We start from the raw sequence: 23,062 nt of genomic DNA, 5'->3' as shown, positions 1-23,062 counted from the left end.
TAAACATGAAGCTATAGAGCCATGACATTAGATAACATGACTTTAATCAGTATTTCAGTGCAGAAGCATTTTATTTACATACATTTATGCATCTATCCATTTTAGTAGCATGATACAGTGAAGTACAAAATAATACAAATACATTATTAACCTAAGGCTACTTTTATTCATATATAACAGAATGTTTGTAAATATATTTGTAAACATCATGGCATTGTCCATTCTGTCCTCATGAGGGCACTATTGGTTCACAGTAGCCTTTGGAAATCACTTTTCTTTCAAAATACTATTTAACGATTTCAATGTCGTATTGCTTTGAAGTCACATCTCTCCAATCTAATACCATATGATATTTTCTGACTTTTGTAAGTGCTAATTGCAGTTAAAACAATGGCCTAAACTTCACAAAATGCTAAAAGGCAAAAATGCCTACCAAAAAGTGTACCTAATACAATTACATTTACTATCAGTAGAAGTTAATATCTAAATTTGTAAATATATGTAAATTGCTAATTGTGATTTCCAAAAAAATAAAAATACTATTAAATGCAAAGTTGATTAAAACTTTGAGCCCTTATTATTAAAAACTATCATCTTCTGTAAGACATGTAAGGAGATCATCAACAAGGGAAGTTACAATCAAAATCTGCCACACCAGATTAACCTGTCTCTGATTGCCAAGCTCTGAAGTTCCATGTTTTCCTTAAGCATCACCTTGCTGTATGTCCCTCTCTTGCTCTCCTTCATCAGGCTTAACCTCTCCAAGTATTTCATTATAGCCTCTAGCTGTGTGAAACCCAGGCATCCTTCTCCTTCTCCTCACCAGGAATATTGCTACAATCACCAGTACCATCAGACCTATCACCCCAAAGGCTACCCCTGCCTTTTCCCCACTAGACATCTGGTTCAATTTGGGGTTAAGCTTTTGTACAATTTTCTTGATTTCCTCTGGTTTTGCCAATTTCCATGCCTTGGTCTCGCCCACTCTCACCCAGCTCTTTTCTCCCTCAGTCATCACCATTACTGTGTTGGTGGCTTGCATGTTGACAATTGGAGCTTTAGTGAAAGGGGGCAGGCGGATTGGTTTGAGCTGCCCACCTGTGAACAGTCCTGACTGAACACAGTAAAGAATTTCACAGCCATCGCTCACTGTAGCAAGGTGCTGACTGAAACTGGGAGGGCAGTGATGTCGACCTCCTGCCAGGGGGTTGTTTGACTGACAGCTGAAGAGGCCTCCAAATGGTACTGCGTATCTGGTGCCAGTTTCATAGTCTTTACTAACACAGATCATCTGGCCATCTGAGAGAAACTTCAGTGGAATGAAGTTTGGGGGGCAGCTTTTGGCTTTGGTGAGGGGGTTCAGCAGAGAGGGGCTGTAAATGCCTCCAAACAGATACCCTGAGTTGTCTGGGGCTTTTCCATTTACAGTGCACCAGTAGGTGTTGATGCGAGCAGAGCGAACATAGTAGTTATCTTGACACTCTGATTCATAACAGGTGGACAACCACAAAAATCCACAGGAATAGCTGTGCTTAACACACTGGTTCACACTGTAACCTTGCTGTCTCACTTCTGATCTCAGCAAAGTGGGGAGGTAAGGGGAGCGACAGGAGAAGTCACCTGTTTCAGGGTTTTTCTGTGCCAGGGCATCACACAGTGGACCTGCGTCTACACTGAGTTGACTACACTCTTGGTAGACACCACCAAAACTGAGGTTGGTAGCAGGGCCTTCACAGGAATTATCATCAATGTTGGCCTGAAAGTTAAAGTTCTTGGAGTTGATGTCTACACAGCCAGGGCGGGTGTTGACCTTGTAATATCGCTGTATAGCCTGACTCACTCTAAGAGCCACTTTGCTCACTGTAGGCTGTGGCAGATCAGGTAAGGTTTTGGTGTTTATGAAGTACTGCAGGGGAAATCCTGACCGATCAATAGCTACCAGGTTGTTTCTGACACTTTCCTGCCACTTCTGCAGAGTGATGCCAGGATAGAAAGGTGTGGAACCACCATGGCTTTGGATAAGAGAGTACTGAATGTTGGACTGATATGTTTGAAGTGATGAGCTCTGCTCTGTATTTTTGCTGCTAATGTCAAATTTAAGTTTGTCAAAGAAGTTTAAACCAGCCTGTGCTGTGATTGAGGAACTGTCTGCCACATTGTTTGACACATATGAAGAACGGAGGTAGTCTTCCTGCATCAGAGTGGCCCCCGCATCGACACTAGTGATAACATGGGTCCCATAGTCAAGCACCATCTTCTCTGAGAGATAGTCTGCGTTCCTCGTCTGGTTGTTTTCAATTGCATCAGCAATCTCTTTAGCTTGTTGAGCAAAGCGTAGATCCAGACTGAAGTCTGGATAAGCCCTAACTGTGTAGATGAAGTTACGAACCTTTTAAAAAAAAAAAAAAAAAAAAACCTTATATTATTAAATTTCATACTTTAATTTTTATCTGAAACATTTTCAACTCACTACTTTTACTTTAATTTTTCTGTCACACCCGTTTAGAGACCACAGTGTGGTGATCACCGCACATTTACAGTCATTTTTAGTGATCACCTCATTTTTGCATAGCCCAGTAAGTACAATTTTAAACAACTAAACATTTCTGTCAATGAAATTTTAAGTAATCAATTACAGATTATTGATCAATATTCTGCAATATTATTTTAGCTTTAGCAAGAAACTTTAGCAAGCCCTAACTGTGTAGATGAAGTTACGAACCTTTAAAAGACAAGAGTATATCATTCAATCTTATACAGACCACAGTGTGGTGATCACAGGCACATTCACAGTAATGTGTAGTGCACACCTCCTACATACCTCAGTAAATAAAATTTTGAACAACTCTCAGCATTTCTATTGATGAAATTGTAAGTAATCAATGACACATTATTGATCAATAATATATCTGCAATATTATTTTAGCTTTAGCAAGAAACTGCTACATTTTTATATGAATTTTATGTTGTACATCTAAACCATAAAAAGTAAAAAGTTACCTGTACTCTGGTCATAGTTGAAGAGTCCCTGACTTGATGGGTTTTCATCCTCTGGTTCTCAGTAGAGAATTTACCATTCAGGATCGAGAGGAAAGATATGTCCGCATTTATGGTTTGAGATGTAGAACTTTTCTGCTCCAACCAGGAGTTGATGATCTCTGAGTTGGTCTCCACACCCGTCTCCTTGCGGGGGATGACAAATACCTCGTCTGGGATCAGGTAGAGTCCATCTTCAGTGGTCTGGCACTGGAAGTAGCTGATGTTCATGACTCGACCCACATCCATGTTCCGGAGATTATCCCAGCCTCCCCCTGGCAGCACCTCTAATGCTGTGATGGAGAGGTTGGTGGAGGCACGACATTGTCTGAGCCAGTTGGATGGGCGGCTGACAGGGAGAGAGTAGACGTGGAGGACAGAGAGAGCCAGGTAGATCAGTGCTGTCTTCATGATGACTGAAACAACGACTAAAATAGCTGAGTATGATATTCTAATCAAAGTTCCTCCTCCTCTGTATTATATGAAACAGGAACATCTTGTTAAAGTATTGGTTGTGGCGAATGAGACTTTACTTTCATTTGCAGTTCTGCATTTTTGATCCCTCATGTATATTGAGGCTACCTAGAAAAAAAAAAAACCTTAAACAACTAATGGGCTAACCTTCTCAGTTATTCTAAAGCTTTATTCACTGTGGCATACAACTGCTATAACTTAAAAGTACAACAGACAAATCTAAAGCTGCAGTGACTGATTTATGTTAGCTACCTAAACGTTGAAATGATTTATAGATGTGACTTCTAACTGCATGCTTGGGTGATAAAAGCACAGTAAATGAATTGTAACTTGAGAAGAAAGTTTCTGCTTCCTTTGTCAGTAAAAAACATAGATGCCAAGAGTTTTTAGGTATACCCAAACTATCTCTTAGTTTATTTTAAAAACCCGTTGAAAGAAAAGTCCAAAAGTAATTCACGTAGAATTAGAGTTTCCATACAAGGGTGACAGGGTGGGTGAGAAGAAACAAAACTCAAAAAGTAGAACTAATGTTTAAACTAAACTTAGTTTACTTTAAAGGCTTTAAAGGAACAAGGTACACTGCATATGTTAGTAAATGCATTGTTTTACTCTTGATTTATTTACTTTAAAGGTAAAATATGTCTTTGTTTATGGACTTCCTCTTTTTAAAGGTAAGTAAAAAACAGATATGAAAACAAGATGTAGTAAAAGGAAGTTGCTATGTTGGCGCATGTTTAAGTATCACATGAGTGTACGTCATTAGGAATGTCCTGAGAATTTCTGCCTCTTAGTCACCACCAAACCGTCAACCTACACTTCAACATTTGCCAAACTACAAACAAAAGCAACGCAGGTAATAATAACCTGAGTTAAAAAGATATTACACATTTAGAATTATGTAAAGAACAATCTAAAATATTATGTCATAGATATTATGGGGATTTGAAATTACTTTTACTCATTGTTTAGTTTAATAGGTAACATGATGTTAATCAGTAAATTACAGTTTACCTCATAAATCACTAAATAAACATTATTAAACCATAATATTTATTTCAGCTGTATTTTCATATAAAGTATCTCGTTACAGTTTCTTTTTATTACAGTTTTCATGTTAAACACCCTTGAATTAGGGGAACATACAAGGAAAGCATCATTTTATGAGTACTGCAGTTAAGTACAGTTTGGAGCTATTTAAGACTAATTTAGTGTTTCCCTTTTGTTACTTTGTATGTAACTATATTTCAGAGTCATAAATTCTACTTTTTCCTCTACCACATTTATTTGACAACTTCCAACTTCAACATGCTAGTTACATTTCAGGATCAGATCAAAACAAAACACCAAATAAACATAAAACATAATTGATTACAGGTGGAAAATTCACAAACAGTATATAAAGTAATTCAAATGATAAGCATTTAGGAGAAAAATACTTAGCTCCAAGTTTACCATCAATAAAGTGATGTACACAATAATGTATCAATAATTAAAATCATTAAAAGTTTGTTAAATGTTTAAGTATTTTGATGCTAATATTTGTACTTCAGGAAAATCTTAAATGCACATCTTTCAGTAGTTGTTACTACTCAAATACAGGATCTGAGAACGTCATTTGACGCTGATGAAAACTGGCCTGACGTGTACCTCCCCAACCAGTAATGCTTCATTACTCTGGCCGCCTTTATAGTAAATCAGTTGTTACTAATTCAAGTTCAGCAGATGGTAAAACGAAACCTTAAAGAACTTAACTTTGCAAATCACCACACACTGCATAAAATGAGACCCCACTGCTTCAGCATATGGAATCAAAGGGTATTCAGTTTTTATATGAATATAGACTAGCTTATTTTCAGACTTTGTCATACTTGTCCATTAATTTCATTGATTACTACTTTAAATCCTATCTTTAAGTTAAAATATTTGGTTTAATTTGATTCAAATAATAAACATGTCTCCTTTTATTGTAAGATTTAGAATGTATATCGTCACCTTTTTAAAATAATGGCCTAAGTCAAATGATTTTTTGGCCTGAGATCTTCATGCTGGCCACCTCTGGTAAAATCGCCTAAATCCTCAGTTGAACAGATCATGCAATTCTAACCCCATAATATAACATAATATATAATTTAAACAGAGTGACTTAGGCAACTTCATAAGCTTGTCAAGATGGTGGGCCGCTACAAAAAGAAAGAAATTCCTCCTAGCTAGCGAAGTTATTGCCATAATACAGGACCCGGACTCCATTGGTAAGTGATAAGATTCACTCTAATATAGGCTAGGCTATAAATGTTGCATAGATATTTACCCTTTTTAGTTAGCATTTTAGTCAGCAAAATAGCTGGCTACATGACGTTACTGATAATTAGCAGAGTGGAGAGGCTCAAAAATCTGTAGCTGCAATAAATGTTTTTCAGAAGTATCACACATTTGTGACCAAACACCTCAAAGGGTGAAAATGTTTTTTACTTTTTGACAGATGCATTTGCTGTTTGACTTTGCGTTTACTGAATTAAAGGGCCACTCGCTGCTAGGTTTCTGTGTGCTCCACTAGTATTTTCTAATGTTTGTGGGTTACACTTCCCCATGGTCTGTCACAGTAGTGGGGGGAAAAAAAAAAGAAGTGCACCATTTTACCAAAGTCATTTATTCCAGACGTAATTTGGGCAAAGTCAGGTTCATAAATTGGCCTACGTCATCTAATCCTCTTATGTTACATAACTGAATGACAGCATTATTTGCATGTCAATAGTCATGTGTGAAATGATTAATAAATATAACATACTGTATATCTGATTCAGTTTTTTGAAAAAATATGACTTAGGTCATTATTTTAAGAGGGTGACGATATGCAATGGTAGAGAGTAAGGTTTGGCAAATTAAGCATTTAATATATTTAATGACATTGTGCTTTTTGAGATTATTTAAACACAAGGCTAAAAAAAAAAATACTAAACACTAATTTACAAACCATACTTTAACACAGGCTGCAAGAGCTGGAATAACAACAAAAGGGCCTTAACTAGCAGAGTATAATAGAAAGGTTAGTATGTCTGAGAGACAATATTAGGTAATGCAGTTTTAAACATTTAAAAAGTTTCCCCTTCTACCACACCAAATTAACCTCTCTCTGGACACTAAGCCTTCATCATGTGTATTTTTCTCTTACTTTCTTTCATCATGGTCAACATTTCCAAGTATTTCATCATAGCCTCTGGCTGCCTAAAATGCAAGCATTGCAAACCCTTCTCCTCACCAGGAATATTGCTACAATCACCAGTACTATCAGACCTATCACCCCAAAGGCTACCCCTGCCTTTTCCCCACTAGACATCTGGTTCAATTTGGGGTTAAGCTTTTGTACAATTCTCTCGATTTCCTCTGGTTTTGCCAGTTTCCATGCCTTGGTCTCGCCCACTCTCACCCAGCTCTTTTCTCCCTCAGTCATCACCATTACTGTGTTGGTGGCTTGCCTGCTGACAATTGGAGCTTCAGTGAAAGGGGGCAGGCGGATTGGTTTGAGCTGCCCACCTGTGAACAGTCCTGACTGAACACAGTAAAAAACTTCACAGCCATCGCTCACTGTAGCAAGGTGCTGACTGAAACTGGGAGGGCAGTGACGTTGACCTCCTGCCAGGGGGTTGTTTGACTGACAGCTGAAAAGGCCTCCAAATGGTACTGCGTGTTTGGTGCCAGTTTCATAGTCTTTACTAACACAGATCATCTGGCCATCTAAGAGAAACTTCAGTGGCATGAAGTTTGGGGGGCAGCTTTTGGCTTTGGTGAGGGGGTTCAGCAGAGAGGGGCTGTAAATGCCTCCAAACAGATACCCCAAGTTGTCTGGGGCTTTTCCTTTTACAGTGCACCAGTAGGTGTTGATGTGAGCAGAGCGAACATAGTAGTTATCTTGACACTCTGATTTATGGCAGGTGGACAACCACAAAAATCCACAGGAATTGCTTTGCTCAACACACTGGTTCAAACTGTAACCTTGCTGTCTCACTTCTGATCTCAGCAAAGTGGGGAGGTAAGGGGAGCGACAGGAGAAGTTACCTGTTTCAGGGTTTTTCTGTGCCAGGGCATCACACAGTGGACCTGCGTCTCCAGTGAGTTGACTACACTCTTGGTAGACACCACCAAAACTGAGGTTGGTAGCAGGGCCTTCACAGGAATTATCATCAATGTTGGCCTGAAAGTTAAAGTTCTCGGAGTTGATGTCTACACAGCCAGGGCGGGTGTTGACCTTGTAATATCGCTGTATAGCCTGACTCACTCTAAGAGCCACTTTGCTCACTGTAGGCTGTGGCAGATCAGGTAAGGTTTTGGTGTTTATGAAGTACTGCAGGGGAAATCCTGACCGATCAATAGCTATCAGGTTGTTTCTGACACTTTCCTGCCACTTCTGCAGAGTGATGCCAGGATAGAAAGGTGTGGACCCATGGCTTTGGATAAGAGAGTACTGAATGTTGGACTGATATGTTTGAAGTGATGAGCTCTGCTCTGTATTTTTGCTGCTAATGTCAAATTTAAGTTTGTCAAAGAAGTTTAAACCAGCCTGTGTTGAGATTGAGGAACTGTCTGACACATTGTTTGACACATATGAAGAACGGAGGTAGTCTTCCTGCACCAGAGTGGCCCCCGCATCGACACTAATGATAACATGAGTCCCATAGTCAAGCACCATCTTCTCTGAGAGATAGTCTGCGTTCCTCGTCTGGTTGTTTTCAATTGCATCAGCAATCTCTTTAGCTTGTTGAGCAAAGCGTAGATCCAGACTGAAGTCTGGATAAGCCCTAACTGTGTAGATGAAGTTACGAACCTTTTTAAAAAAAAAAAACCTTATATTATGAAATTTCATACTTTAATTTTTATCTGAAACATTTTCAACTCACTACTTTTACTTTAATTTTTCTGTCACACCCGTTTAGAGACCACAGTGTGGTGATCACCGCACATTTACAGTCATTTTTAGTGATCACCTCATTTTTGCATAGCCCAGTAAGTACAATTTTAAACAACTAAACATTTCTGTCAATGAAATTTTAAGTAATCAATTACAGATTATTGATCAATATTCTGCAATATTATTTTAGCTTTAGCAAGAAACTTTAGCAAGCCCTAACTGTGTAGATGAAGTTACGAACCTTTAAAAGACAAGAGTATATCATTCAATCTTATACAGACCACAGTGTGGTGATCACAGGCACATTCACAGTAATGTGTAGTGCACACCTCCTACATACCTCAGTAAATAAAATTTTGAACAACTCTCAGCATTTCTATTGATGAAATTGTAAGTAATCAATGACACATTATTGATCAATAATATATCTGCAATATTATTTTAGCTTTAGCAAGAAACTGCTACATTTTTATATGAATTTTATGTTGTACATCTAAACCATAAAAAGTAAAAAGTTACCTGTACTCTGGTCATAGTTGAAGAGTCCCTGACTTGATGGGTTTTCATCCTCTGGTTCTCAGTAGAGAATTTACCATTCAGGATCGAGAGGAAAGATATGTCCGCATTTATGGTTTGAGATGTAGAACTTTTCTGCTCCAACCAGGAGTTGATGATCTCTGAGGTGGTCTCCACATCCGTCTCCTTGCGTGGGATGACAAATACCTCATCTGGGATCAGGTAGAATCCATCTTCAGTGGTCTGGCACTGGAAGTAGCTGATGTTCATGACTCGACCCATATCCATGTTCCGGAGATTATCCCAGCCTCCCCCTGGCAGCACCTCTAATGCTGTGATGGAGAGGTTGGTGGAGGCACGACATTGTCTGAGCCAGTTGGATGGGCGGCTGACAGGGAGAGAGTAGACGTGGAGGACAGAGAGAGCCAGGTAGATCAGTGCTGTCTTCATGATGACTCTGTTAGAAATGAGGGATAGGTTGCCTCATATATCAGTATGCAAAAACAAATTCCTCCTCCCCTAAGACTTAACAACATACTTTAGTACAAAGGAAAAGAATCTGGGTTGAGAGCTGACACGGGTGGATGACGTATTGCTTTCATTTCTAAATATCTGCCTACTTTCATTTATCCTAAAACATAGAGTACTGTATGTGTCTTGTTTAGAAAGATATCAGACAGGAAGGGTAATAGATTTCAATTTGCTACACTATCATTATGTGTTCAATAGTTTAACCAGTATATTCTTCTTAATGCAAGTTAACATATTTTTCTATGACACAAAACTGGGGCTGTCAAAATTAACATGTTAACACAAACTCATTTTAAGGGCACTAATTTTATTAACGTGCGATTAACGCAGCGCACATTTCCTGTTTGACCCATGGCCTAACCCGTAGTAGGGGAAATGGAAAATGCAGCCATAGACAGTAAAGAGTGCAGCAGCAAACGGAAAAAGAAAAAGTTCTTCTGAACGGTAAATTCATTTAAAAAATGACGTCTGCAGACACTTAGCAACACCTGCCACATCAATACCTTGTGAAAGATTTTCACTGTCAGGGCATATTGTTCAGAAAAAGGGAGCAGCCCTGTCACCTGAAAGTGTAAACTGGTTCATCTGTTTGAGCAACTGGCTCAATGCAAAGAAATAGAAATAATGGGACCTTGTGTTTTTTCCATGTTCTTTTTTCCATGTGTTAAATAGACATCAGTTCCTTGAAAAACATATCTACCGTCTTTGAAACATGTCTGTTCTTTATGCTGTATGTTTAGGATGGTTTCACTAATAATAAACATACATTTGCATAAAGCATCCATGTTTGTCCATGCCCATGTTGATTAGAGTATTAAAAACCTCAAAAGTATTAATTTAAGGTACATTTAGAACAGATACAAATGTGAAATTAAGTTGCGATTAATCACAAGATAACTCAACAATCATGAACAAGTTAACTCCACAATCATGCGATTAATCACGATTAAATATTTTAATCGATTGACAGCCCTAACATATATAGATAAAATTTCCCTTCTCACCCCTATGGGTGTTAAGTGTGTGTCTTCCTAAATATACACACACACATATATATATATATATATGTGTGTATGTATGTATATATATGTATGTATATATATATATATATATATATATGTGTGTGTGTGTGTGTGTGTCTATATATATATATATAGAGAGAGAGAGAGAGAGAGAGAGAGAGAGAGAGAGAGAGAGAGAGAGAGAGAGAGAGAGAGAGAGAGAGAGAGAGAGAGAGAGAGAGAGAGAGAGAGAGAGAGAGAGAGAGAGAGAGAGAGATGTATATTAGGGCTGTCAATTGACTAAAGTATTTTAATGGATTGACAACCCTGCAAAAAACATCTTCATAGTTTAAATAATTTTGGATATGAGAATGTGGTACAGCCAGTGGTACTGGTACAGTGAGCTGCCTTCTATAGGCTACAAAGGTTGACACTTATGCCAGAGTTACAGGTTTATTACTTATTGCTTTTTTTTTTTTTTTTTTTTTTTTTTTTTACATTGAACACTATTACACAAAAGAACTATCTAGCACAGCGGTCATAGGTACAGTTGCCGAGAGTTGGGATGTAACAAAGTACGAATACTTTGTTACTGCACTTAAGTAGATTTATCAGGTGTCTGTACTTGAGTATTTATTTTTCTGATGACTTTTTACTTTTACTCCCTACATTTAAACACAAATATCTGTACTTTCTACTCCTTACATTATCAAAACAGGCTCTTTACTTTTTCAGCCTGACGACACAACAAAAGATGTAACTAACTAGACAGGGAAATATGATAGAGAGAACACTTGCAGTGCGACATGGAGGAAGAAAGGGATCCAGGGAGTTTTGCCGAAGTTGCATTTAACGCATTCCAAAGTGCACACGCACAGCAGTGAACATACACACACCATGAACACACACCCAAAGCGGTGGTCAGCCAGTGCTGCGGCGCCCGAGAGCAGTTGGGGATCCAAATAAAATTAAATAAAGGTATTCAGGCTTAGGATTGTTATCACTGATGGAAAATGACAAGAGGTATCTGCCTCTAATCTTTTTCACCTTGTAAGTGAATAAGTCAGAAAGCCTTATGTATATGAAAATGTTTTTTTCTTACAAGTGGCAAACTATTTTTTTTTTTTTTTTTTTTTTTTATGAAAGCCTGTTGTGACATGCCTCGCTCTTGCTACAATAAATAGCACCTGAAAATTTGGACTAGTGGACACTGTTGACCTAATTTTTGTAAGGAACAATTATGAAATATGTACCTAAACAGAAGTCTAATTTGACCAGCAGATGGCAACACTTGACTATAAAATCTATGCATGATTCCAACACACTAAAGTATATTAGCTGGGTTTAGGTGTCAAAATTTGTTACTCTGTCAGGATCTGTTTTCCCTGTTAAAACTATGTTTTCATGTACCGCTCCCACCTCCCTCATCCTCTTCACTCTGTGGCGGGTTAAAATAAGAGGTAAGGATCAGGTTCAGGTACTAAGGGGAAACTCATCCTGACAGAGGAACAGAATTTGACACAACAGGAACTCACTACTCCTGTATAACGAGTCTAGATGGGTCCAAGATAGATATTATTAAAGATTATACTCTACACACTACACTATTCCCCCCTTCAAAATGTTTAATGGTTTTTATCATTAGCACTGGTCCCGTCTCTGTTTAACCACAGCGTCTCACCCAGTTTTCTACCGATATTAGTGCTCACTTAGATAGGTGCAAACAAAACCAAGACAACTTCACAAATTGCTTGTTGCTTTTAAGTTTCGAATACAGATCATCTTTGTGAGCGACAAAAAGTTGAAGAAAAGACTGTCGCTGTTTTATAGCGATGTGTGATTATTCTCATTGAGAATCGAGGAGAGTCGCTGTTTGTGCTGGTCGCCGCTTTACGATAAACATTTGTAGGTAGTGATAAAACTTCAGTGAATACACAGTACTGGACGCCTTGGTTCCTGTGCGTAACGGTGCGGGAAAGCGCAACGCCAAAACCGACCACTTGCGTCATCAAATAACCTCAGCGAGCATGCGCCAAAGTAATGTGCGCTGCTTTTCAAAAACATCAGGGAGCCAGAGAGAAACGAGCTCCTCGACTGTCTACGACCACAGAATACGGCGTTTTCCGAGATACTGAACTGGTGGTGCTGAATGTGACCACAGGCTGTGTTTCCAAGTAATACACTTCCTAAAAATATTTGGGACTACATGTAAAAATTGGAAACACTGACGGATAACAAAAGGCTCTGTGCGTTATTTCAATAGCAGGGTATGTTATTGTCCTGACAGTTATTGCACAGTCACTACAGCACATCCACGAAATCTTATTTTTGCTGGTGAAAACTTAGATGAAATGACACGACACATTCAGATTATTGACATGAAACATTTAGGTTTATTTATGTATTTTTTTAATTGCAGTCCAGTTCATTCAACCGCGGTGGATGACGGTAGGAAAAGCATTGTAAGAACAGCAGGTTCAGTAATTTATCGAAAAAACAAACAGACACAAAAAAAAACCTACAAAACAGCAAAATCACAATCAAGTTCAAATAATGAATGCAGAGGTTTAGTCCATAGAATTAAACGCCGCCAGAATTCAGTGTTCACTGGGAGAGTGTCTATTTCTTGGCAGCAGCCCTGGTCCTGGTAGATTTAGAGACCCTGCGTTTGGCCTTCCTAGGACTTTTGGGCTTCTTGGGTGCAGCGGGAGACTTGGCTTTTTTCGGAGTCTTTGCCTTCCGCTTTTTCTTCGGTGACTTCTTGGCTGCTGGAGTCGCAGCTCCGGCTGCTTTCTTTGCACTGGTCCTCTTGACCTTTTTTGCCTTTGGCTTCTTCTTTTTCACCACCTTCTTCTTTCGAGGAGTGGGAGGCTTCTTGTTCAGCTTGAAGGAGCCCGAGGCCCCAGTGCCCTTGGTCTGGACCAGGGATTTGTTGGCCACCAAGCGTCTGACGGCGATGAGGATTCTGCCCTTATTTTTCACCACGTCGTATCCTCCGGCTTTCAGAGCCTTCTTAAGAGCTGCCAGTGAAATGCCACTGCGCTCGGTGGACCCTGACACGGCCTTGAGTATCAGGTCTGACACTGTGGGACCGGTCTTCTTCCTCTGGGATTTGGCTCTTTTCTTTGGAGACTTTGCCGGTGCCGCCGGTGGCAGAGCAATCACAGCGGAAGACATCGTAGTAGTTTAATGCGGACACCAGGTCAGTGAGGGTCAGAGTGGGATCTCTGTTTGCCCTCCTGTCAGGTTCAGGCTTTATAAAGCCGCGATGAGAACCGTGGAGAGTAAGCCTTGTCACTAGAGTGCGCCTCTTCTGTCCCACTCAAACATGTCAGAGTTTGTGTTTTCTCTAACTGGGTTATTCTGTAAAAATCCCGCCTTAAATATTGGTCATTGATGTAAAAACCACATCAGAAGAATCAGTGTAATTTCATCTCTCCATATTTGTATTTTTATTCAGGGATTTCATCAAATATCTTAAAGTTTATTGTGTTATTAGATGCTGGCAGTTGTAAAGTGTAAGTTAAAACGTGTATTTTGAACATTTTAACAATATTACAACCTCTAAACAATCAAGTACAATCTTTTCTAATTAAACAGGCTTAAATAGTAATGTGACTGATGTAGTAGCCCCAAAATGTACTTTTATTTTAGCAGGTTTTACTATTTAAATGTATTTAAAGTTGACCAAAGAAACACAGTTGCCTTCCAGACTCAAACAAACACAGACACCAACGTCAAAATAAATTCCTGAAACACATAAGCCAGCACACTTTTAATGAAAGCAAGAGGTTAAAAATGAAATAACAGAAAATTGAACTTTTATGTCACAAGATGTTATGAACTGAAAATATTAGTGTAGCCTGCTGTACATCTCTTCTCTGTGGAGGGACATGGACCTCAGCCAGTTATAAGTTATCAGCTATTGAGGAGTGGCAGACAGAAAAACGAATTTAAGATTAATTTCCCGGGTCTTTTGGAACTTTTTCACTCTTCTTGAAATGTCCATAGAAGTATGTAGTCACATCGTGCATGCAGGTGTACTTAAAGCTATTAAAGAATAGGGCTATGGTTTAACAGCCACTTGAATCTTTTTAGGATCCCATAAAAAGTAAACAATTTGAGTCCTGCTCCCTTTGCATATACTATAAAAACATTTATTTACTTAAGTGTAAGGGGATAAATCAGGTAATAACGTCACGTTATTCCTCAGTTTAAGTTTTTGGTAAATAAACTGCACAAAATATCCTTGTGTAGACTACAATAATTATACTCTAGACTGTTATAGATAGACTTGAAGTTCAGTCCGATCAAGAATCTCTACATTTTTGTGATTCTCTCAGTAATTTTCTATAAATTCAGATATATTCCTGATGTGTTTACAAGAATTATTAATGAGATCAAATCTCTATCAGCAGAAAACATTAGTAACAGATTGTGCATTTAAAGCATTTTGAATTGCATCTGAAATGGTAAAATCATCTAAAATGTGGTCCCACCTCTTTGCCACTTTGTAAATTAGTTATTTTAAATTGAAATGATCCATAGTTGGGATTGAAATATCAGCATATCTAAACAGTTTCAGAAATACTCAAATAAATAAATTCTTCAGCCTGTAGAGGATTTATCTCTTACTGTCTTTACACTTTCTCACTCTAATCTTTGCTTTATGAACATGAGATAAAGTGTCTGCAGGAGAAGACTAGCAAATGCTGTCCTGCCTTCTGTGGTGCACTGATAGCACCTGTTCCTGTTATACACAAACACACATTGACACGGTGTAAGAACAGTAAGCAAAGGGAGTTTAAATAAAAGTGCACTTGTTTTTATGTGATAAGAGCCAATAATAGTCATAAACATGTGTGTTATTTTCAATAAAAAAAACTATCTGTAAATGATGAGTGTAGAAACCACTGAATCCACCCTCACACAGGACTGAAGTGGACAACAAAGGATGAAGCACACAGATAAAAGTTAGTTGTAATAATGACCTCCCATCCAGAAACATGCATTTTGATGTGCTTTAACTCTGTTTGTACTGAATACAGTTTGGATTTTATCTTGGTAATGTGATTACCGTGTTGATGCCATTACAACATATACTACTTTGAGCAAAGTCTAACTGGAGCTGTTGTAGGAGTCTTGATTTTTTTTTTCTGTTTGTCTAGTCTACACCCAGTGAAAAATAAGGAATTTAGGACATGAAAGTCACTCCTATGAGGTAATGTGTTGTTGTGGTTTGAAAGATTTTGTATTTCTCATTCCATAGCAAGTGACTTGAGTTATTGTGCCAGATGAAATGACCAGTTTTCAGCCTACTGTATCTGTCAGTCCTCCTGTGATACAACTCGTCTTAGCAGATGAAGACCTGTAGCTCCTCCTCATTGGTTTTAATACCACTTATGTTATGTAAGTGGCATTAAAACCAATGATCTGTTGCAGTAGAAGTCCAGTCATTTATTCCCCCTGCTGACTCTTTCTTATGTCGTCAGAGATCAGAATCATTTCCGTCATTGCTCAAACTACTGAGGAATAGAAAAAGCTGAGCTTAACAACAACAGCTAACTTTATATGTGTGAACTTTACATGACACTACAGTATACATGGTCCAGTACTGTTTAAATGTATGGATGGTTGCGAAATCCAGGCTGCTTTCTTATCTTTTTTGTACTAAGTACTAATTTAATAAGGCAAACTGCTTCTGTTTCTTCCATTGTCATAGTCTTATTGATATTTTTAAATTTTATTTTAGTTTTGTTTTTAATATACATTGTATAATCTCATGTCAGTAAGGGCACAGATACACTGGCTTTGGCCTAAATTAAAAAGAACTACAATAAAGTCAAGATGTATTTGTAGTTTCATTTTTAAATTCACAAAAAGTGAATCAAATGCGATCCTGAGGCACACTGGGTAAACATTCATCTTGACTTAAACTGTTGTGCTCAAACCAGGATGAAATCCCGGCGATGTCAAACAGTTATAATCGCTCATGATGGAAAAGAAAGGGTGTGTGTCGGCTCTGCTCTGTGCCGGGGGCGTGATGTGACTCTCCAGCAGGGGAGGAGACCTGGGGGACCTTTGCGCTCCTCCACCGGGTCATGTGACCATGTGATCACAATCACTGAAGCCAGTCGGATTCAGAAAACTTGTGACCAGACCATCAGCTCGGCACTCCCCGACATAAAAACCGGACTCCAGCGTCTCATCGATCCTTCCTCAGCATCTTCAGCTCAGACAACATGGACTGTGGAATTGTCACGTCCAAGACCATCCTCCTCTTCCTCAGCTTGATATTTTTGGTAAGTGTTGCTTCTTACTTCTGCACTTGCCGAGATTTGAATAGGTAAGAACAGGTTTCTAGGATGGGGGGAAAGAGAAAATAAAACGGGTTTGTTGGCAGACTTCATTTTCTCTGTAAACATTATTGTTCGGTATGATTCTGTTGTCTGGGGACCCTGTGTGTTTTACAGCACATATCCGGGTTTTGATTTGACACTGAAACTGTCACAGTAGTTTATCACTGCGCTGCACTTCCTCTTTTATACAGAAGCTGAACACATAGTTCACTTCTGCATGGTTATATTGTAGGAAGCGCTGATTAATGAGTGAGTAACCTCACATTTCCCACTAATGTTAAACTTAGTCATTTCAATTCACACTGATTTACGGGATTGTGCTCTAACATTGCCTCACCCTCAAAAGTCTGACCAGAGTTCATAGTGTATCTGGATTAGTGTGAAAGTCAATTTCGGATTAGTATTTTATGGGCTTTTATTGGCCAGTTCACCACATTTCCCCACATTTGGCCTGGATGTCAAACACTTTCCTCTATCTCCTTCAGGGTAAATGGGTTTTGAAAGGACCAAGTAAACACCTATGTCTGTCTGGGGTTGATGTCTGGGTAATTTGATCACTATCAGATTGATCTGGCCTGTGTGTGTGCGTGTTGTCAGGGGGAAACAGGCGTGCTATAGCTCTCAGCTTTTTATGCCCTCATTTTCACCTTCTTTCTTAGTGTTTCCATCTTAAACAGGTGTATGAGTTTGAATAATGTGAATAATATCCAGTGTTTTCAGAGGTTTATTACATTTTGTCTTTTACTATATAAATGTTTTCTTCTCAGTAGGCATTACACTTTGAATTGCGTAGTGTATGAAAGGTGCTATACAAATAAATTTGCCTTTGCCTTTACACACAAAAAATCTGTCAAATACAGTCCAGGTTTTTAGTTACACAGCAGCAGAATTTAAATATGATCATCTCATTTATAAAACATATAAGTCTTATATGGTAATTTACATTGTTTATTGTTTATGATAAAATGTCTGGCAAATCATGATGTGGTTGAAAAAAGAAAAAAAAATCAGCCAAAATGTCCACTAATCACCTTCAACACCAGCCTATCCCAGTTGTAAACACATCATTCAGCTAATTATTGTTGAAACTCAAATTGGAAACTTTAAAGTCTTGAAAATCCTGACTTAGCCACTGATGTAATGGTGCTGTGATAAAGCATGGCTTCATCAAATAGTTTACTTTTTTATAATCATAGTGAGTGATTTAAGAGAAAAATGTAAAGTTTAAACAGCTTGAGAAACATCATGGCTGCTTTCTTTCCCAGTTTCAGACTAGTATTAGTGTAAATGCTGGGCGGGAACCTGTTCAAATCTTCCCCCTCAGTTCTAGAAACATCACCCTAGAGGTTTCTGACATTCCAGAGAGGTGACTCTGTACGCTCCACACTGTTCGTTTAAGCCTCTTTGTGCTGGTTCTTAGGCACAAGATCAGAGTTTCTGGAAAGATTACGGCCCCGCAGTGGTTCTCTGTAGAGTAACTACCCCGCAGAGATCCTGTGACTCAAAGAAGCCAGTCATGAGGGTGAACTGAAGGAAGAATGATTGTTAGGTCACACAAAACACTCATGGCTCACATACAACAACTTGATCAAGCACACAATGATTCCTGGGGAATCTGGGGGAAGTGATACTGGAAATGACATCAGCAGACACACAAAGGGAGTTTCTGATAAATACATAAAGCAAAATTAATACAGTGACATAACATTTTAAAACACTGTACTATCTACAGTGAGCTGTTAAAAGCTGTGATTGGTGATCTCACTACTGGAGCATAACTTGTAGAAAAACAATGATGATGGCATGACTTGGTGGTTAATCCACATCTGCCACTCCTGGGAAAGACCACCAGTGACCCTCGCAGCCTGTGTCCATCACGTGAGATAATACAATAAGTGCAGATCCCTTTGTGCTTTTTCTTACAGTGTTTTAGCAATCAGCTTTGTCATCACTTTATATTGGATGGAATTCAGGCTGAAGTGTGTTGCTATTTCTGTTATGTATCACGGGAGAAAGGATCTGAACTGGCAAAGCTATTTCACTCTGTTTCTGTCATGTTGACAGAATGAGATAAATCTGGCCTACTTTAATCTTATTTGAGTAGTTGGTTTAACAAAAAAAATCCCAGCTCTTTCCTGTTAGTTTTTGGCTGTTGAATATGCAGAAAGTGAACATGACTCTTTTACATATAGCGCAGAGAGAAAATCACAAGCCATGTGACAGAAATCAGTCTATGTGTTTGTTTTTGTCTTGTGAAATGCAATGTCTAAGCTTTGTGAGGTTTTAAAAGCTGAAGGTTCTGTACTTACACAACCTTACCAGAGTGCATATTGTCCAAATTAGGATATCATGTATGCTCAATTATTTTTACTGATTATACTGTACATGTATCAATAAATGCATTCTCATCTGTATGTACTATTTCTCCATATCCTTATTGCTAAGCTGTCAATTGTGAATTAAAACTTTGTTAATGTTTTGTTCCTCCCTGCAGGGTGCAGGAGCAGTGCTGGCCTACGTCGGAGCCTATATGATCGAGAGGTTTAGCAACTTTCAAAGTTTCATTCAGGACGAATACACATTGATCCCAGCAGCTATCATTATCGGCATCAGTGTGGTGATGTTCATTTTTGGTCTGTTGGGGTGCTGCGCCACAATCTGGGAGTCCAGAATGGGACTCAGCTTTGTAAGTGTGTGTGTGTGTGTGTGTATGTGTGTATTAGAGAGACAGAGAGACAGAGAGAGAGAGACTGTGGTGAGCATTAGTGAGGTGCAGACTATGATTTCTGATTCTAAGTTCCTTGACATGACATGTGCTTGTCTGCAGCCAGATGCATAACAATAAAATCAATTGCAATTTCAGTTGTCACCTATAAAGGTTTATTTATGTTTACCCTCAGACTTTTGTTAACCTTTCACTCAATTTTATTAAATTACATTTCAACTTCTTATCATCTTCTTTCTCTCCAGTTCTTTGTGATCATCTTCATAATCTTTGCAGCTGAAGTGGCTGCTTTGGTATTTGGTTTTGTCTACAAAGGCATGGTGAGTCATAAATGCCTAATATGTAACACAGTGTTTACTGTGTAAATAATCACCTTTGTAAGCACATTAGTAAACAACGTTTTCTTTTTTTCCTGTCTCTTCAGCTAAACGGTGGACTGGAAAAGTCTATGAATGTTGTCTTTGGGAAGTATAATGGACCTGAGGGAGGTGATTCCAAAGCTGTGGACTACTTGCAGACTCAGGTTAGTATCATATTATATGTGTATGTAAGTTGCTTTGTTGTTCCAATTGTGCTTTAATTCTCTTCTGCTTTTCTTGCATCAGCTCTCACATGCTTGTTTTCATTTACTTTACTTGTTCTTTCAGTTTACTCCTCAGTCTTAACACAGCTACAGTATACTACATGCTGTGTTGGGCGTGTATTTTATTATGCCTATCTAGACTGTATATGATGCTGAGTAGAGCTGATCAGGCTTGTTATGGTGAGTTCATATAGATAGGTGATCTCTTTGCTTTTAAATGTCAGGTAATATTTAAATAAAACTCATTTCTGAGCTTGTAACCTAATTGTAAATTTTCAGTATGTTTCCTGTTTGTCCATGTAGAAACAAAATGTATTACTCATGCTGGCCTGTTCTAATTTTGTGTTTGTAGCAAAGCTATAATTAACTTTGAGAGAAGATTGTTGGTGAATATGGGAAAATAAAAATACCATAATCAGTAAACCACTACTGCAGTCTTCACTGAGAGCAAATGCACCACATTTACACTTCTAGAAATAGAAGATAAAACCTGATGACTGAGAGAGTACAATTCAAAGAAGAAATATGTAACACATGGGCTGTAAGAGAGTGGCTCTTTTCCATAAAGCTCTCTCATATAGCATTTACCTTTCCCTCTCTCTTTCTGTAATGTTGTTAGTTAGCCTTCTTTCTGATCACCTGTCCATTCTCTGTTTGGCTCTGTGCAGTTGCAATGCTGTGGTGTTAAAAACTACACCAGCTGGTCCAACACTACATGGTTTAACAGCCACAACAGCACAGTGCCTCTGTCCTGCTGTAAAAATAGCACACATTGCACTGGAAGAGTGGATCAACCAGACCTGCTTTATGGAGAGGTAAAACATACCAGAGCTCTTTTTGACATCATTTTTGTGTTGGAGTACATGCTGTCACATGCTTATGTTTGCACTGTGCCTGGGAATGTAAGTGTTTTACTTGGTATTGCTTTATAAATTCTTTAAAACTGTTTCTAGTTGGTTTTTATGACTCAAAGAATAAACTAAAGTAAGAGCTACATTTCAGGCAGGCATTTTTGCTGTACGTGTTTGTTTACTGTTCTTGCATGTGTTTCAGGGATGTGAATCCAAACTGGAGCAACTACTGCAGGATGTGTTGACTTACGCCACGTTGGTCATTCTAGGCTTCGCCCTCATTAAGGTAAAACAGTATGAACTAACACACGGTTGTGCAAAGCATTACTGTCCATCTGACACAGTATGTCAACAGCAATATGCTTATAATGTGCAGGAAATATTTGAAAATACACACCACTAAGTCCAACACATGTTGCAGAAGTAGTTGGTTACACACTGTACTCTTCTATATTTTATGTTGTACCTTTCTAACTGCATGGATGTCCAAAACTAGCACTAGGAACACCAAGTTAGGTGAATGAAATTACTTAAAGTTGAATTGCCTGTCTTCAAAGCAGTTCAAATGCAATGCTATGTTGAGGACAACTCTTTGAAACAGAAATCCTTCAATGTGGCATCCTGTCATCCATTTTACCATTGTGCATTCTGCAATGGTCTCTCTAAAACAGCTGAACATAGTGGTTTTCCTTACAAGGCAAACGTGTCTGAATGGGATGTCCTTCCTATTGTCCTATAGACTCCTTTGCTCTTCCACATAGACAGAGTGCTGTGCTTGTTACCAAACCCAGTCAAATATACTTATATTACTTATGATCACTTATGTTCTATAACCTATGCTGCTATGGAAAATACATTTTCAGAGCTAGTGTCTGATTACCATTATTTTTCCTGTTGCAGCTCTTTGGGATGCTAAGTGTTTGTGTGATCACCTGTAAAACTGGCAGCCAGAGGAGCGGCTACCAGCCTCTCTATGCCTGAAACACTTCCTGAAACCATCCAGCACCTCTTCAGTTTGGTCCACTAGAATTTTTCCTCACTTCTTCATAACATTAGGCGTACTTATTCTACAGTGTACCAGAGCACCTGGGTCAATCATGGACAAACCTAAGATGTACTGTGTATGATGTTGGTATATACTGTAAATTCTAATGTAAAACATACACATGTGGCAAATTCATCTTACCTGAAGATTTAGATGGGAGTTTCCTTTTGGTTGAGCTGTCAAATAGTTCTTTACTAGCAACTGATCATAACACAAAAAACTAATTTTAAGTAATTAGGGTTAGTTGATTATGTAAATGGTGATCTGTGTTGAATTTTGTTTGCTGAACATCCTTCCTCTTCTGAATTAGTTTATTGTCTTGTAACCGCGCTGTCTGTGAACCTAGAGCAGCTTGGAGATCACGAGAGAAAATGTGACAGAAAAAAACATTTTTGGACATTAAGGCTTCTGCTTTTTTGATGAGCTGTCTCATGCTGCTTCATCATGTAGATACACTTATTAAAAATATTCTTCATTAAAATGTACTCTAATTAAGGGCTTCAAACTATATTTTTAAGATTTTTGTGATTGTGAACCAAAGTTCAGCCGTTTCATGCCTTAATTGGGGTTGTGATATTTATAGCCAGCAGAATGAATGAATACAGTATATATATGTAATTTTATGGTCAGTTAACTGTATAGGGTTAAGTAACAGTTCTACATAGTTTGACTTTAGTTGTATGTGTTATTTACAGTCAATTAAAAAGCTGCATATTTCACAATAATTTAAGTAATTATTTTTTTTAATTAAATCCAGACCACTGTTGCAGAGTGCACATTCAGAGCATCAGACTGAATGTCACCCAAAGTAGTTATCTTTCTCGCGCTTAATGAGTCTGCTGATAAAGGGGCCCGTAGTGCGGCATATACGGTACATGAGATAGGAGTGTTCATCCTACATAAGCCTCAAAAAGATAAAAGAAAATGTAAATTTATGTCCAGGGCTGTCATCGTCATCAGTCATCTCAAAGCACAGTTTAAAGGACTGGTCACCCTTTGTCGAGGCTGTAGTTACAGCTGATTTTAATCAAAAGTTTA

General features: G+C 38.4%; 4 protein-coding genes across 4 annotated transcripts; 1 reads left to right on the top strand and 3 right to left on the bottom strand.

Annotated features, from left to right (window-relative positions):
• Nucleotides 1-27: 27 nt before the first annotated feature.
• mpeg1.1 (macrophage expressed 1, tandem duplicate 1) lies at nt 28-3,475 on the bottom strand. The gene is made up of 2 exons (XM_026322338.2): nt 3,001-3,475; nt 28-2,389 (listed from the first exon to the last, which is right to left on the bottom strand). Exons 1-2 carry the CDS (start codon nt 3,445-3,447, stop codon nt 704-706), a joined length of 2,133 nt encoding a protein of 710 aa, XP_026178123.1. The 5' UTR covers nt 3,448-3,475; the 3' UTR covers nt 28-703.
• Nucleotides 3,476-4,777: 1,302 nt separating this feature from the next.
• On the bottom strand, nt 4,778-9,379 carry LOC113138356 (macrophage-expressed gene 1 protein-like). Its single transcript, XM_026320700.1, has 2 exons — nt 8,933-9,379; nt 4,778-8,329 (listed from the first exon to the last, which is right to left on the bottom strand). Exons 1-2 carry the CDS (start codon nt 9,377-9,379, stop codon nt 6,716-6,718), a joined length of 2,061 nt encoding a protein of 686 aa, XP_026176485.1. The 3' UTR covers nt 4,778-6,715.
• A 3,474-nt stretch (nt 9,380-12,853) lies between these two features.
• LOC113139421 (protamine-like protein) lies at nt 12,854-13,708 on the bottom strand. The gene has a single exon (XM_026322618.2). It carries the CDS (start codon nt 13,636-13,638, stop codon nt 13,081-13,083), a length of 558 nt encoding a protein of 185 aa, XP_026178403.1. The 5' UTR covers nt 13,639-13,708; the 3' UTR covers nt 12,854-13,080.
• Nucleotides 13,709-16,562: 2,854 nt separating this feature from the next.
• Nucleotides 16,563-22,749, top strand: tspan36 (tetraspanin 36). The gene is made up of 7 exons (XM_026322263.2): nt 16,563-16,763; nt 19,315-19,506; nt 19,791-19,865; nt 19,970-20,068; nt 20,797-20,943; nt 21,182-21,265; nt 21,880-22,749. The coding sequence occupies exons 1-7, from the start codon at nt 16,704-16,706 to the stop codon at nt 21,958-21,960; spliced, it is 738 nt and encodes a 245-aa protein (XP_026178048.1). The 5' UTR covers nt 16,563-16,703; the 3' UTR covers nt 21,961-22,749.
• The last annotated feature ends 313 nt before the right edge of the window (nt 22,750-23,062 follow it).

The sequence above is a fragment of the Mastacembelus armatus genome, chromosome 9 (genome assembly GCF_900324485.2).
Source record: "Mastacembelus armatus chromosome 9, fMasArm1.2, whole genome shotgun sequence".
Classification (NCBI taxonomy): domain Eukaryota; kingdom Metazoa; phylum Chordata; class Actinopteri; order Synbranchiformes; family Mastacembelidae; genus Mastacembelus; species Mastacembelus armatus.
This window is presented reverse-complemented; position numbering and strand designations above follow the sequence as displayed.